Source organism: Neovison vison, chromosome 1, assembly GCF_020171115.1.
Source record: "Neovison vison isolate M4711 chromosome 1, ASM_NN_V1, whole genome shotgun sequence".
Lineage (NCBI taxonomy): Eukaryota > Metazoa > Chordata > Mammalia > Carnivora > Mustelidae > Neogale > Neogale vison.
This window is the reverse complement of record NC_058091.1, coordinates 230,830,390-230,848,004: the sequence shown is the minus strand read 5'-3', so window position 1 is coordinate 230,848,004 and position 17,615 is coordinate 230,830,390. Positions and strand designations below refer to the sequence as shown.

The 17,615-nt window shown below is 39.2% G+C and overlaps 1 protein-coding gene across 8 annotated transcripts in view; it reads right to left on the bottom strand.

The window, feature by feature from the left end:
* Positions 1 to 17,615, bottom strand: part of ANKRD55 (ankyrin repeat domain 55) — a 537,753-nt gene that overhangs the window by 58,261 nt on the left and 461,877 nt on the right. For all 8 annotated transcript variants that reach the window (XM_044224520.1, XM_044224570.1, XM_044224580.1 and 5 more), the window contains one exon: positions 5,469 to 5,591. In XM_044224520.1, coding sequence (XP_044080455.1) covers positions 5,469 to 5,591 — 123 coding nt within the window. The remainder of the gene's footprint in view (positions 1 to 5,468; positions 5,592 to 17,615) is intronic.

Genomic DNA, 17,615 nt, shown 5'->3' with positions numbered 1-17,615 from the left:
ATATTTTGCTAAGGTTTTCTGTATCTTATGAGGAGTACTGGTCTTCAGATTCATTTTTTTTTATATCATCTTTTATACCATCTGGTTTCAGTATTAGGGTAATATTAGCTTCATAAGTGTAACCAAGAAAAGTTTCCTTCTCATTTTTTTTCTGGAAGAGATTATTTAGAATTGATATTATTATTTAAAAGTTTGGAGAGGTTGCTGGGAAGATGGCGGAGTAGGAGGACTGTGGGCCCACCTCTTGCTGCATGGTCGCCTGGAGAGCACCCGCATCGGCATAAATAACCCAGGAAGCAACTGGAAAGCTGGGAGAACAGATTCTCTGTGGCCTGATATAGATAAGAGGCCACAGCAAAGCAGATGTACCCCTCTGATCGCTCTTGGCAAGATCCCATCAAAGCACTTCCACAAGCCTAACAATGTGCAAGCAGCCCAGAGGAGGGCCAGCACCACTCCAGAGTGAGTCCTGCCCCAGGCAGAGGGGAGGAGAACCACAGGCTAGTCTGACTGCAGGCCCTCCCCTACCACCAAAAGCTTCTCAGGGGACAACACAGGGAAAATGCCTATAGTTTGGTACTACTTCATGTCTGGTAATCTCCTGGTCTGACTCATCTCAAGCCCAAGGCAGCCCCTGACCAGACCACTAACACCACAGGGACCAGACTCTGTCCACAATAGGTAGAGAGCCACTGCAGCCTGGACTGAAGGCAAACACAGCTCTGGCACAATGGTAGGACACCCCTATGCCAACACACTGAGGAGACACCCCTGAAGTGCCAGATTCTGGTGAGTAGGACATGGCACTGCGGGACCTCTTCTTTATTAGGCCTCTACTTTCAAGTGTGGGAGATGTAGCTGACTTTCCTAACACAGAGAAACAGACACAGCAATAGACAGAATGAGGAGACAGAGGAATATGTCCCAAATGAAAGAACAGAACAAAATCACAGCAAATGACCTAAGCAAAATGGAGATAAGACATATGTCTGATACTGAATTCAAAGTAGCACTCATAAAGATCCTCCCTAGAATCGAGAAGGAGTGCAGAACCTCCATGAGACCCTCCATCAAGAGATAGCAGCTAGGGGTGCCTGGGTGGCTCAGCGGGTTAAAGCCTCTGCCTTCAGCTCAGGTCATGATCCCCGGGTTCTGGGATCAAGCCCCACATCGGGCTCTCTGCTCGGCAGGGAGCCTCCTTCCCCCCTCCCAACTCTCTCTCTGCCTGCCCCTCTGGCTACTTGTGATCTCTGTCTGTCAAATAAATAAAATCTTTAAAAAAAAGAAAAAGAGATAGCAGCCATAAAAAAAGAACCAATTAGATCTACTGGACTCACTAAATGGAAATAAAAATAGATCACCTGTAATACATAGCAAACAAGAGGAAGTAGAAGAACCCGGATCAGCCACCTGGAGGACAGAGTCATGGAAAGTGATCAAGTTAAACAGATGAGAGGGAAAAAAAGTACACAAAATGAGAATAGACCCAGGGAACTCAGCGACACTGTCAAGGGTAACAGTCGCATGACAGGGATCCCAGAAGGAAAAGAGCAAGAAAAGGGGAGAGAAGATTTGTCTAAAGAAAGAAGAGCTGTGGGGCGCCTGGGTGGCTCAGTGGGTTAAAGCCTCTGCCATCAGCTCAGATCACGATCCCAGGGTCCTGGGATAGAGCCCTGAGTCGGGCTCTTTGCTCAGCGGCGAGCCTACTTCCTCCTGTCTCTCTGCCTACTTGTGATCTGTCTGTTAAATAAATAAAATCTTAAAAAAAAAAAAAAGAAAGAAAGAAAACAAAGGAAAGAAAGAAAAAGAAAGAATAGCTAAAAACTTCTGAATGGGAGCAAAGAGAAATCCAGATCCAGGAGGCACAGCAAAACCAACCCAAAGAGGTCTGCACCAAGACACAAAGTAAATAAGATGGCCGAAAGTAGTGATAAAGAGAAAATTTTAAAAGCAACAAGAAAAAGGAAAGCAGTGACATACAAGAGAAACCCCATATGGCTATCAGTGGGTTTTTCAGCAGAAACCCTGTAGGCCAGAAGAAAGTGGCATGATCATTTCCAATAGCTAAAAGGAAAAAAAATCTACAGCCAAGAACACTCTATCGGGCCATCCATTGGAGAGACAGAGTTTCCAAGAAAAACAAAAGTTAAAAGCAAAACCAGCTACATCCCTGTCACCCATGGGTCCCAAATTCACAGTTCAGCTGCCCTCCTGCCCGAGTGGCAAGCATGGCCTAATACCTGCTCAATGCCAAGACAACAAACCTTCACCTCAGATTGCCAAGGGCTCAAACTGACACTCTTCTCCTCAAATTCCAGCTCCTGTGGTCATGTTTGTGCACGAAAGTGGGCATGATTATAACAGCAAATGAAGCAACCCAAAGACTGACACTAATTCTGTGGAATATATAATGGATAAAAGGAGTGTGCTAGGCTGAGAACATCACCAACAAGCACTTCAAAGAACAAAACATGCAGCATGATTCTGGTTAGTAAAAGAAACAAACCCGGAAAAAAATAGAACAAGATGAAACCAGAGAGGGAGACAAACCTTAAGAGACTCTTAACGCATAGAAAGCAAATTGGGTGTTGCTGGAGGGGTGGTGGGTGGGGGTATGGGGTAGTTGGGTGATAGGCATTCAGGGGAACACTTGATGGAATGAGCACTGGGTTTTCTATGCAACTGATGAAACACTGAATTTTACCTTTGAAATTATATGTTAATTAATTGGATTTAAATTAAAAAAAAGAAAACCCACACACAAAAAATTAAAAGTTTGTAGAAGTTTCCAGAGAAACCAGGTAGGCCTGATAATTTCTTTTTCTGGGAATTTAAAAATTTTGAATATACTTTCCTTAATGGTTATAAGGGGAAATCAAATAGTCTATTTCCTACTGGACAAATTGTGGTGGTTTTATCTTTTTTGAGAAATTCATCCATTTCATCAACATAGTCAAAGTTATGTGTATAGAGTTTTTTTTGTTGTAGTTCCTTTTTATTGGTGAGATGTCCTCAGGGTCTGTAGTGGTATCTTTGGTTTCACTCCTAATAGTGGTAGTTTGTGACTTCTTTCATTTTCTGTCAGTATTGCTAGAATTTTGTCAATGTTACTGATTTTTTTCAAAGAATCAGTTCCTTGCTTCATTCATTTTCTTTATTGCTTTCTGTTTTCAATTCCATTGATTTCTATTCTTTCTTTATTATTTCTTTCCTTGGGTTTATTTTGTTCTTCTTTTTCTACGTTCTTTGGGTAAGAACTTAGATTATTGACTGATACCTTTCCTCTTTTATAAAGAATGTATTTAGTGCTTTCCTTCAGTATTGCTTTAGCTGTGCCCCACAAATTTTAAGATGTCATATGTACATTTCCTCTCAAAGGCAGTACAAGCTAGGATTGAACCCAAAGAGTCTGGGTTTTACAATATCACACAAGTGGAATTCAACATTTGTTTCTCCTCATTTTCCATTTCTAGCTCCAAAGCAGATGTACTAGTAAGTCTGAGTTAAAAATAAGCAAACAAAAAAACCCAAAACTACTATGGATAATTAGGGGCAACTACTCACTTTACAAAACATTTTATATACATTTAAAAACATTTTGCTGTCATGATAAGGAACTCCCAAGCTCTGTGTTGGCATGTACACTGACTAAAAATCATTATTGAGTTTCCACAAGTAATAGAACAGAAGAAAACAATGACAGAACTTCTGTTACAGTCTCACAGGTCCCTGATTTTTTTTTTTTTTTTTTTTTTTTTTAGGCCTCTTTTCTTTCAGTTGTTTAGACTGGCTTATTTCTCATTTCTGTCGTACTATTTTCAAGTTCATTGATCCTTTCCTCTGCTTCCTCATTATGCTGCTGAGCTTTTCTATTGAATTTTAAATTGTGATTATTTTTAGTTTTAAAATTTTCTATTTGTTTTTTTATATCTGTTATTTCTTTGTTAAGGGTTCCTATTTTTTCTTTTGTTTCAAGCACATTTTTAATCGCTCATTGAAGCATTTCTTTTTTCACGGCCTTTTCAAAATCTGTCAGATAATTCTTTTTTTTTTTTTTAAGATTTTATTTATTTATTTGAGAGAGACAGTGAGAGAGAGCATGAGAGGTGAGAAGGTCAGAGTGAGAAGCAGACTCCTCCTCGTGGAGCTGGGAGCCCGATGCAGGACTTGATTCTAGGACCCTGGGATTGTGACCTGAGCTGGAGGCAGTTGCTTAACCAACTGAGCCACCTTGTCAAGCAAGGCGCCTTGTCAGATAATCCTAACATCTGTTACCTCAGTGTTGGTATCTATCGATTGTGTTTTTTAGTCAGTTTGAGGTGTTCCTGTTTATTGATATGACAAATGATTTTCTGTTGAAACCTGGACATTTGGGGTATTGTGTTGAGTTGCCTAATCCTATTTAAACCCTCTATTTTAGCTGGCTTTCTCTGACATTGCTCTGCAGGGGAAGTAAGGGTGTGTGTGTGTGCACCTCATCATTGCCAGGTTATATTAAAAGTCCAGGTTCCTACTTTACTACCATTGACATCTGAGGGAAAAGAATCTTCATTACTAGGTGGTGGTAAAAATACTAATTCTCAAAAAGGCTTCCTCTGACACCACCCCGCCAGGCAGGGGGAGGGAGGCTCAGTAGCTGGGGTGGAGGTTCAAGATCTCTACTTGGTCTTTGCTGGAATGACAGGGCTAGGGTGACAAGTTTTTGTTTGCTTGTTTGTGTGTTTGTGTGATGTTTGGTTGGAGAAGACTCATTACTGTCTAAAAGTTTTCTGTCTTGCTTTGTGGTCCCTTTCCTGGTTCTTTGGTTAGAGAGCAGACTTTTGTTTGTGGGGTTTGGGGTGTTTTTTTTTGGTCTGTGATTATTAGCCTTTCTGGGCTGTTGGATTCTTCAACTCCAAGTATGGGACATAAGAGGCGAAAAAGAAAACCAAGGAAACTTATACCATGTCATTCCTTGGGTCCCATGGTCCTAGCCAGTCTGTCATTTTCTTTCCACTCTCTAGAGTGTTCTTATGTTTATATTATATACTACATCTAAGATTTTTAGTTATATTTAGCAGTAGGAATAGAATAAAAGTACGTCTACTCCATTCTCTAAAAAGCAAATCTTTGCTTTCTGGCTTTAATAGTCACACTTTCCCAACATCCAGTGCTACCAAAAATAGCCCTCTTTCCATACTCCCTTTTTAACTACTTGGCCTATCTACTTCAGTTATTTATACAAAGAAGTTGTAAGTAAACCCAAACCAAATGGCTTCATTATACAAGGTGATATAAAAGAATTGGTAGATTTGTGTCCAAGACCATTATTTAAAGAACTACTAAAGGACCTTCAGCCATAGACTCCTTGTCCCTCCAGTATCAGTGGTCTGTCATATATAATTTCATTAACATTGCTCACTCTGAAGGCCTTCTGGAAACAATAGGACAGAACATTCTGCAAGATTAAAAATGCATAAATAGCTCACCTTCACTGTCACAGCATTCTAGGATGGAAGGGTCTTCCCGAATTACTGAAGTCAGAGCATTGACATCTCCATTAGAAGCTGCCTGATAAACCATGGTCAGGTCGACTTCTTCAGATGAGTCACCTTCATGAATCAAACAGAGATACACTTAGTGTGTGTACCAAACTCACTGAAAGAATAACACCCACAGCATCGCCCATACAAGCGATTCATGAAAACTTCTCTGATGAATCCAGGCAGGATGCTGAGTCATCCTCCTCACAAGCACCCTCAGTGCTTCTGAAGAAAGGTGGACTCCTGTGGGCCATGCTGTAACATCACCATACACAGGGAAGGAGTTTGAGGGATTAGATGTCCTCTGAGATTTTACGATTCTCTGTAGGCCTTCAGGCTACTCAAAATCAGGCCAGAGTGGAAAAAGGGACCCTTATTTTGGTTCTAGGTTTCCCTCTTTGATCTGAAACATGTTAAACTTTTCCTTTCAATGACTCCGTTTACCCAACTCTGATAGAGATACTGCATTCTCTATTTCCTGTTCTCCTGATGTACTCTCTACCCCTTCCCACCCTGCTGTATACCCCCGAGGGGCTGACACTGACTGTATCACCCGGGCCCCCTCACTCTCTGGCTTGCCCACAGAAGACACCAGCTGGAGACTGATGGGGAGAAGATAGGTAAGGAATTCCTTTCTGCCTTCTCCTGGTGTAGTGTCTAACAGTAGCTGCTTCTCTTCCACCAGGAGTTTCTTCCTCCCCAGAACCAGCTCTTTCTGGGTTCCCTTTGGAACCCTTCTCTCCACCCTGCCTCATCTCTGTATGTAGTCCCTTTACAAAACTAGTTGGGATTTCATGATATGCTGTTTCCAGAAGGACCAGACCTATATGCAACTCCTTGGAATTTGGTAGTCACCTGTATTATACCTTTGAACCAACTAATGGTACTGCCAAAGGTGACAACAGAACTTCAGGTCAGGTGATGCCAGGGGAGCACTGAAGGGCTGGGAGGCAAGCTCTGCTCATGTGGAGACCCCTAGGGAGGCACTGTGCAGCTCTGCTTCTACAGTTTCTCCCACACACAGCCATTATTCAGAGAAAATACATGTGTGCATATAGAGTTTTTAAAATCATGTTTTTCTGTGAATGTGGACATTACACCAGAAATACTTTACAGTTCTAATCTGTAGTTGGCAGTAATCCTAACCTGTTGGCTGGGTTTCTCTGCCCCAGTACTTCTGGGAAGTCATTAGTGATTTTTTAACTAGTTGACCTGTCCCAGGAGGAGCTTGTTATTGAAAATGGTTCACTTATGACAACAGGCTGCTTTGTAAAGTGAGTAGCTGCTCCCTAATTTATCCACAGTAAATTTGTTGTTGGTATGGGTGTTTTAAAAGCATACTCATGTGCACTTTTGCCTGGGGGCTGGAAGTAGGAGGTGAGAGATATCAATGTCAGATGCCCCTTCTGTGGTAAGTGTGAGGACTCTGGAGCCATACAACTTGGGTTCAAGTTCTGATTTATACTAACTAGGTCTGTGAATTTGAAAATGACCCTCTCTGTTTCTTTGCTCCTAAAATGGAAATGATGAAGGCTGCGTGGATGGCTCAGTTGGTTAAGTGTCTGCCTTTGGCTCAGGTCATGATCCCCAGGGTCCCAAGACTGAGCCCCATGGCTGGCTTCCCTGCTCAGCGGGGAGTCCGCCTCTGTTCTCCTTTTGCCCCTTTCCCTCACTCATGCTCTCTCTCTCCAATAAATAAAATCTTTAAAAAAATAATAATAGGGACGCCTGGGTGGCTCAGTTGGTTGGACGACTGCCTCCGGCTCAGGGCGTGATCCTGGAGTCCCGGGATCGAGTCCCACATCAGGCTCCCAGCTCCATGGGGAGTCTGCTTTGCTCTTTGACCTTCTCCTTGCTCATTCTCTCTCTCACTGTCTCTCTCTCTCAAATAAATAAATAAAATCTTTAAAAAAAAAATAATAATAATAAAATGGAGATGATGATGACCACCACTTATGTCTGTGTCTATGTGTTTACTCCAGAGATTGTTCCATGGGGCCATTATAGCAGCAGCTTTCAGATATTTGAAGATCTTTTTAAATTAAAAATTGTGGTGAAATATATATAACAGAAAATTTATCATTTCAACCCTTTAAAAATATATAGTTCAGGGGAATTAGGTACATTCCTATTATTGAGTAATCCTCACCATAAATCATTTTCAGAACTTTTTTCATCTTCCAGGATTCAAAGTCTGTATCCATTAAATAGTAATTCTCCATTCATCCCTCCTACAGCCCCTGGAAACCACCATGCCACTTTCAGTCTTTATGAATTTGACAACTCTAAGGAATCACTTAAGTGAAATTAACAGTGTTTGTGCTTTTGCAACTGGCTTCTTTTACTCAGCATACTGTCCTAAGGTTCATCTATGTTGTAGCATGTGTCATAATAGCCTCATTTTTCAAGGTTGAATAATAGTCTATTGTATGTTTAGACTACATGGTTTATCTGCTCATCCATCAATAGATGCTTGGGCTGTTTCCACCTTTTGGCAATTTTGAATGATGCTGTCATGAGCACAGGATTCAAATACCTCTTTGAGACCCTGCTTTCAATTCTTTGGCATAAACTTCAAAGTGGAATTGCTGGAATATATGCATATATATATATATATATATATTTTTTTTTTTTTTTTAAAAAGAACTACCATAATGTTTCCACAGTGGCTGTACCATTTTATATTCCTGCCAACAGCACACAAGGGTTCAAATATTCCCATGTCCTTACAGACACTTGGTATTTCCTGTTATTGTTTTATGTGTGTGTGTGTTTTAATAATAGGTAGTCATTGGGGGGAAGTGATATCTCATGGTATTGATTAGCATGGCCCAATGATTAGTCATGTTGAGTATCTTTTCATGTATTTGTTGGCTCTTTGTAAATCTCTGAAGAAATGTTTCCTTATGTCCTTTATCCATTTTTAATCAGGTTGTTGAATTTCTGGTGTTAAGTTACAGAAATTCTTAATATATTCTGGATATTAACGCCTTATCAGATATATGATTTACACATATTTTTTCCCATTCTGTGGGTTGCCTTTTTATTCTGCTGATCATGTCCTTTGATGCCCAAAAGTTTTTAACTCTGACGTAGCTCAATTTGGCTATTTTTTCTTTTGTTGTTTGCTGTTTTGTCATTATACCCAAGAAATCATTGTCATATTCAAATTTAGTGTCAAAAAGCTTTTCTCCTATGTTTTCCTCTAAGAGCTTTATAGTTTTGGATCTTATGTTTAGATCCTTGATCCATCTTGAGTTAATTATTATATATGGTGTTAAGGTAAGGGTCTGATTTTTAGTCTTTTACACATGGCTATCCAGTTGTTCCAGCACTGCTCCTTCCCATTGAATGGTCACAGCACCCTTGTTAAAAATCAGTTAATTTAAATGTGTGGGATTATTTCTAGATTCACAGTTCTGTTCCATGGATCTATATGTCTATCTTTATGCCAGTATTATAGAGTTTTGATTACCATAAGTTTGTAGTATATTCTAAAATCTGGAAGTCTTGAGAACTCCAACTTTTTCATATATAAGATTGTTTTGGCTATTTGGGGCTCCTTGAGATTCCATTTGGATTTTAGGATGGATTCTTCTATTTTGCAAAAACAAAATTTTTTTTGACAGAAGGTTACAAAACCATTTATATGCAGAAGATCTACATAAACAATATATAAATTCTTCCTTCTCTTCTTTATTTCCTTATCTATTATCCATTTTTCTATCTAGTATCATTGGAATTTAGATGGCAATTACATTGAATCTGTAGATTACTTTGGGTAGCACTGACATCTCGATATTATCTTCTAATCCATGAAACAAGGATGTCTTCCTATTTATCAGTGTCTTCTTTAATTTCTTTCAGCAATATTTTATAGTTTTTAGTGTATAAGTCTTTAGCCTCCTTGGCTAAGTTTATTCATAAATTTTTTTTTTTTGATGCTGCTTGTAAATAGAATTGTTTTTCAAAGAACTTTTTAAACAATTTTATGGTTAAATTGTTTTGTGGAACTCCAGCAGTTAGAAATAGCAGTGAGTGAGAGTGACAGAGAAAGGGTATTTTAAGTGTTAAGGCACTATAAAAATATTCTGGGTCAGGGTGCCTGGGTGGCTCAGTTGTTAAGCATCTGCCTTCAGCTCAGGTCATGATCCCAGGGTGCTGGTATTGAGCCCCGCATCGGGCTCCCTGCTTGGTGTGAAACCTGCCTCTTCCTCTCTGCTTGCTTGTGTTCCCTCTTTAAAAAAAAAAAAAAAAAAAGAAAGAAAAATATTCTGGGTCACTTAAGAGGTAGTGAGTTTCCTGACATTGAAGGTGGTCAATCTTGGGTAGATGGCCACTAAGGAAATGTATTATAAAAGGAATTCACACAGCAGGAGGCACAGCATAAAGGGACAGGAAGATGTGTGAGGCAGAACAGAATTTCCTTCAGAGTTCCTTCTAGCCCTGAACTATCATACTAAACAATGGAGCATTAAGAAATAGGAAGTGAAGGGGCTTCCACAGAGGATGGGTAGACACAGCTAATTTAAGTTGAAGTCAATGCAAATAATTAGGTATAAATTTAAGACTATACAAAGAATTGGAAATGAGGAAGTGTGATGTAGAAATGACATGTACAAAGAGAAGGATGAATGATGGTCCCTAAAGAATCTAAAACAAACAAGAAAAATTTTTTCTACCGCAGGTCATGAAACCAAAGGTCACAAAACAGAAGGCTTAAATAAACAAACAATATATGCGTTCTTCCTCTCATTCCTTCTTTTCTTATCCATCTCTGTATATATCTATCATCTATTTTTCTATCTAGTATTATCTGACCACCATCTAGAGCATGTTTTGAATGGCTCTAGCTTCTCTAATTGTGTGAAAGTAAAACAGGTAGACTTATGTACGGGTACATAAAGAGAAATTGCAGAATTCACAAAGAGGGGGAGAGGCTGAAAGTAGAAAATGGAAAAGAGACAAAGAAGTAGGAAGAAAGAATCATGTGACTAGATGTAAATCATGTTTTATAAAATGTTATCTATGTATAGGTATAAACAGGAAATAAGACTGGAAGGACATGCATTAAAAAGTCAATAGAGATCATCTCTTAGATGTTCTTTAGAACTTTCTATATTTTCCAAGTTTTCTATACTGTGTTTATATTTTTAAAAATCATCAAATTAAACCAAGTTTTTTTCTTAAATGCTGAGGAAAGTGTCTTACAAGCTTTATACTGATGTGCTACTACTAAAAGGATAAACAAAGCTTAGTGTGTCTGTAACTGAGAAAACAAGTCCTGGATATTTGACCAAGTTCTGCAAAAGAAAAAATATATATGTATTTTTCTAATTCTGACCTTTATAAATTCCCTAGATTAAACAAACAGGTACATATATTAAGTTTTTGTTAGGTTTTACCTAAAAATTGGAAGGATAGACACTCTTGCAACCATCGATTTCCCTCATTTTTCATGGTTAAAAACCCTAAAAGTTTTCTGGATGTGCCATAAATTATGTACCTAATCCCAAGTGCCTCGCTCTTTAATAGTGGAATTTCAGACATAATGACAGGCTTTTAGAAATGTTTGAGATTAGAGGAACTTCCTCAGAATTTCTCACATTTTACACAAATGTAAGCCTCTTTTCCAAAGCTTCACACAGTAATTCTGCCCTTGAGTTATTGCGGAGCTGCTTGGGAAAGTCATTGCCTACAGCAATAACTGGCCTATTTTATTGAAATTTACTCAGAGGTCAGCTTGACACTTGTTCTGCTTAAGCTGTGACTATTTTGTGGAAGAGTTCGATCAATGTAAGGATAGATTGGGTATTGCAGTTTCAAGAGTCCCGACCAGAATGGTCTTGAGGGGGCTTTCTTTAGTTCACACTATTCTGAGGCTCCTTGGGTGGCTGAACCCACTCTAGAATCACCCTAAGTCCAGATTCATTTTGGCTGACTTTGTAGATCTTCCTTAGACTTTTCCTCACAGAGGAACTGATTGCCTGTGAAGAGCTGAAGTTTAATGATTCATCCATTTACTTGACATCTACCCTAGGCTACCCTAGAAATTGTGGGGACAAATGTTGCAGAGTCTCCGTCTTTAAGAAAGACATGCCCTAGTGGGGAGACGAGTGTGTAAATGACAACTGAGATATACCAGGGATATGGAAGGACAGAGGAAGAATCACTCAAATGAATAGTTCCCTGGGCATTCCCTTGATTCAGATCCCTCTCTCCTCCTGCAGGATTATCCTGGGTATTTCAGGGACAGTAAGAAACTCCATTTCAGGGGTTGTATGGAATGACCTATCCATAAGGTGGTGAGACCCTTCCACTTTTAGGGAGGATACCAAGCCTACGCTGTACCCTGATGGCTCCATGTGACAATATTGCCTCCCATTGGCAATGAAGAGTCCCTGTGGGCCTTGACCTGGTCCCTGAACCAGGATGGTACGTACCAGTTCTGCTGGAGAGAATTAAAAGCCAGTCTGGAAATCTCTAACAGTGCAGAAACAAGTTTGAGATCATTGATACAGTTGGGTGACATTGAAAAAAAAGTAGTTTCATATGACGCATCATATATATCATGTGACACATTGCATACATACTCAGAGGCAAGGTAGGAAAACACTCAGAGCACAGACCCAACCTCCAGAGTTTGTTTGAATCCTGGCATTGCCACTTACTTGCGAGCCATGGGATCTTAGGGGAGTTGCTTAACTTCTCTATTCCTGTTCTTCAATTGTGAAAGGGGATAAGAATAATAACTACCTTATAGCTCTGTTTTGAGAGCTAAATGAGTTAATCCATGCAAGGTGCTTCAGGCAATGCCTGCACAGAATGAGTATTCAAACCATGTCAATTATTATGAATATTACTTCTCTGACATAGATAGGGCTCTCTGTCTTCTTTGCCCTTAATGAGACCCTTCGCATTGCTGAGCAGGCTGCAGAGATCTTGTGAGCTGAAACATTTTGTTATTTCTCCTGTTTTCTCCTCCAGTTCCTCAGGGTATATTGGCTGAGGCTTTAAAAGTATTTTATAAAGTGCCAGTCATATGCAAGGAGGAAAAAGAGTCTCTTTCTAACATTTTAAAAGAGAAAAACAGCTCCAAGCTTTCTGTATATACCAGCTGAGAGAGCAAGTACTCAAAGGAACTTTCATGCCCTGGGAGTGGAAAAGGGGATTTCATTCTCTGGGGAGGAAGTCTTGCAATAATATCTCAAGGGCAAATACCTGGCCACAATCAGACCTTTCTTAATAACTGGATTTGTGATGTGGCACATGTTGTGTTTCTTTGAATCTCAGCATCACTGTGTCCCTCGGGCTGCTGCTTCTGACCTGTGAATGCCATTCCACAGTTGGCATCTCTACTGAACCTGGGGTGGTAGTGGGATGAGGGGTGGGGGGGCTGGGAAAATGAAACTTGCTATTTTAAGAAGCATGTCTGTGTTGAACTTCAGTAATGTTGCCTCTCTAGAATGTATTTTCATGGAAAGAACTTCATTTTAATAATACTAATTCTTAAAATGTTAGATCTCAATCTTCAATGCATAGGGCATTGAGGATACGTACAATGAATGGATCAATGGAGTGTTTTAGCCTGCATATTCAGTGGGTTTTCTCGCCTACTGGAGGTCTTGTGGAAATCTCCTTGATGTTAAAATATTGTGTCTTTAAGTTCTTTGGAAATTAGGCAGGTATAAATTTTAAATGAATTTTGTAAAGGACTGTACTAGCCTCGTTGGTCTTTGGAAATTGCCAAACAAGTCAAGTACTGTTATTTCAACCACCCTTCCTCCAATCTCCCTGACTTTCTTCTGGGCCAAATATATCACTCCACCTACCTCTTTCACTTCCAAGAATTGACAGGTTTTCCACATCAAGTATATGCCATTTTAACTGGGGACTCTGGAAGGTGAAGAATAGGTGAAGAGGCAGAGTTTGTTAGCTAGGAGAAGACATGACAACCTCAAGGCCATGGGACAAAAAAGTTCTCGAAGGTGCTATAGCCCCCTGATGTGCTGAGCCTCAGGATAAGGACAGTGGCTTCCTGCCTGTGGCTGCTGATCAATTACTGAATGGTACATGTTAAAGTATATACTTTATACTATATGTTGGCTAACCAAATTTAAATAAAAATAAAGAATAAAAATAGTTACCAAAACAAATGAACAATAGCAAAGAAACCATGGCAGGAAGTCTGCCACAATTCCATTTCAATTTCTTCAGGCATCTTTAGAAACACATGAGACTGCTGTTAGGAAACTTAATGTCAATTGGTGGCTATGGACAGAGAGCAAATACGGACACTTTGAAGATCAGAACAATTTTAAAGAAAAAGGTAAGTAAGAAAGGTAAGAGATCGGTGTCCAATCTCGGAATGGATTACTGATGAAGAGGGAGGAAGAAGAGTCAAGACAACAAGACATCCATGGAAGGCCAGCTGACAGAATGTCTGCAACAGGGCTTCAGGAGCAATGCAAAGCTAAGGGATTAGAATACAGTGATAGAACTTGGAAAAAATGAGTAAAATTTCCTAAGATCCCGTGTGAGTTAGGCTCAATAGTGAGGGCATTTCGTTGCTTACTTATTAAGTGAATCTCTGGGTCTCCCCTCATTCCAAAATCCCCTTCCATAATAAGGGGCCAGGTCAAGTGTGAAGTTAAGCGAATCTAACAACTGGCTTACCAGAGCCTCCATCGAAATGGAGGCAGGCCTAATAGCTGGAGTGGGATCTATAACTTTTTAGCTGCTAAATTGTATGTAATGTGTATGTGTTCCTGGGGAATGATCAGTATAGGAAGATGGGTGGTCTTATTGACCTGAGGGTATAGAGCTATTTTAATACTGTAAGAATCGATGACAGTTCTGAGCATAGTGCTGAAATTACAATACCTATTTGATTTTTACAAAAATAAGATCATGCTGTACATATAATTCTTATTTTTGCCCCCTTTCACTTAATATATGATCATAAATGTCTTCCCATGTCACAAGGTGAGATTTTAAAATGTTGTTTATAAAATGTGGCAAAGGATTCCATTGACTGAGCTTAACACAACAAATTAGATCATTTTCTTATTACAGAACATTTAAATGTTTTCTCTTTTTTTGAAGAATCATTAAGTTTTGTGGCCACTCCAAATAAAGCTATAATATTCTTGCTTATATGTCTTTTCCCCCATCTTTGACTATTTCCTCTGGGCATATTCCTAGAAGTAAACATGAGAGTAAGTGCATTCGAGTCTGTCAAAGGGCCTCCAGAAAAATTAAACCAACGTACCCTCCCCAAGCCGGGCCTGAGAGCACATACTTCATCTTTCTTAATGACACTATACATTATTTTTTTAATTAATGTTGATGTGAAAGAAGGAAAACAGTATGTAATTATCAATGGTTCTTCTGTTCCCTGAGAGAAAAGTTTTTCCATCTGTTTATGGCCATTTATGAATTATTTATTGGTGTCCTTACATTTTACTATTTCAGGGCATTTATCATTATTGAGTTGATTTTAAATACCTTTATATATAGTAAGGACACCAGTTTTTCACCTGTTACCTATGCTGCGGTTATTTCCCCTGTTTGCTACTCAACTTTTCAAGTGTTTTGCTGGTTTTTGAAAAATACATCTTCAAAATTTATGGATACTGCATTTACAAAATTTACTGCACTGCTTTTATGATTAGAGAGGTCAGGATTTGTGGGACCTTAAGCCTAAGGTCCTAACTTACATGTTAATATTGAACTATAATTAATACAGAATTTCTAAACTAAATTTTTGTATACTACAATTTTGTCCCAAATAACCAATTAGTGGATAATTGGTCCCTTTCCTTGCTGCTTTGTAGAGGCAACCTTATCATAAACTAAATCATTATTAACTCCCCACAAGAGGCTCTTCCTACCTCCTGTTCCCTTAAACTGTGGCTTGGCAAGCAGAAGCCCTGACCTGCCCTCTCTGTAGTGGTACACACATGAACTTGGGGACAGAGCCAAAGTGCACCTCAGGCACATTCCATAGAGTCTTGTGGTTAGTACACAGTCAAGGTTCTGAGCTTTTTTGCGTTTCCACCAGAGTTCTGAATTCTGAATTTTTGGTAGCATATTGGAAGGAATTAAAAAACTTAGAACAACCCCAAAGTTAGCAAAAACTATGATAAAAGTCACTTTTACAGGACAACAGTGTCTACCAGTCACTGTGATAGTATCCACTGTGCTATCATGTCTTACTGTGCTCTTCATGTCTCTGTCACTGAAAAGGAGTCATAAGGATGGTTAACAGTTTCATGTTTTTTATGTACCAGACACTGTACTAAACCCTTTCTGTAAATCAGTTCATTTAATTTTCACCTTATGAAGTAGGTACTACAAATTAGCCCCATTTTACTGATGGGGAAACTGAGGCATAGGGCAGGAAAGTGACTTACTCAAAGTCACATACTCAAAGCCTTTTCTCTCAGGAGGCAAAGCTCTCACATATGAATGTGAATTTGTGACCTTTCTTTTGTGCTGGATGGTCATTCTACGTTCCATTCTCTCTAACAGAGCTTTTGCCCTGCTCTCCTCTCTGGGGCACCAGGGCGTGGTTCAGCATTCTGCCTGACAGACATCACTGTCCTGGAGTTTAAACTCATTTGTAGCAAAAATAAAATTCACACGTTAACTGAAAATTGGAAATGTATCTATGAAGAGTCGGTTGTACACCAGGGAGAGGGTTAAAGTTAGTAGTAATAGCATAAAGATTCTAAAGTGAGGTTGACTGAATTCTTTAAGTTAAGGTAAAAATCAAATGACCAAGGAATGAATAATTCCCAAACTGAAGCACTGAAAAAGAGAAATTTTGCTAATTGCTTATTTTTAAAAAAGATTTTCTTTTAAAATAATCTCTACACCCAACATGGGGCTTGAACTCACAACCCCAGGATTAAGAGCTCGATGCTCTACCAACTAAGCCAGCCTGGCACCCCCTCAAATTTATTTTCTAAGGCAACAAAACTGATAACACACACACACACACACACACACACACACACACAAACACACAGGGAGGCACCTACAGAAGAATTCAGTTTATGAGCACAGAATTCTAAGTTTTAAATTAAATTTTACCAGATAAAATTCAGTTGGATATTGAAAGTTTATAATTTATAAGTCATTTATAAATTATCATTTATCAAATACTTTATCATTTATAAAGATGTTTGTAATGAGGGAGCAGAAGGCCAGCTGAAGACAAAGCGTAAGCTAACACCCTGCAACCTCCCCCATACCCCGACTCTTTGGTGGGACAGGTGTGACATTCTTCCTGGGATCTCCCAACTACCTGAATGTTAATACCTTGCTAGAGTGGAAAATAATGGCAAGGCCTCCAGTATCTCCTCAGTATCTTGTTGGTCAGTCCCCGGTCCTCTTGAGGTTTCTTTTGAAACCTCCCTTTTCCTTACTTCCCCTAACTCCCAAGTATGTAATCTCCATTCCTCAGGACCCTAGTGCAGCAGTTCTTTCTGCCCACAGGTGCCTGCCAAGCTTTAATAAAACCACCATTTTGCACCAAAGACATCTGAAGAATTTTTTTCTTGGTCCTAGGCTCTGGACCTCACCCCACCTAACCTCACGTATACTCCAAAACTACATCATTTTGATTTCTTGATGTCTATTAATAAAATACATCACAGCACTAGAACAAAGGGGAAATATATGACAATTTGAGTAAAGAATCTAAAAAAGCTTTTACAACTAAAAGCTTACATTCTAAGTATCGCTAAGTGAATTTATTTCTAATCAGTTCCAAATAAGTAAAACAATAAAGAAGGAAGACAAACGTAATCTAATACAGTAAGTATGAAACAAAAAAAGATACAATAATCACAAAGGGAGAGCAAAATTAACATAGTTTTAATAATAGCTAACTTTATGGATGACTCATGTTTCAAGTACTATCCCAGCAGTATCATTTGAATTACGCTATTTATTTGCTTCAACAATTTTATGAAGTAGGTGGTATCTTTATCCCAATTTATAGATAAGGATATTGAAGCATGAAGAAGTTTAATAATTTCCCCATAGTTGTACAGCTGTTAAATGGCAAAACAGGTTTTGAAAACA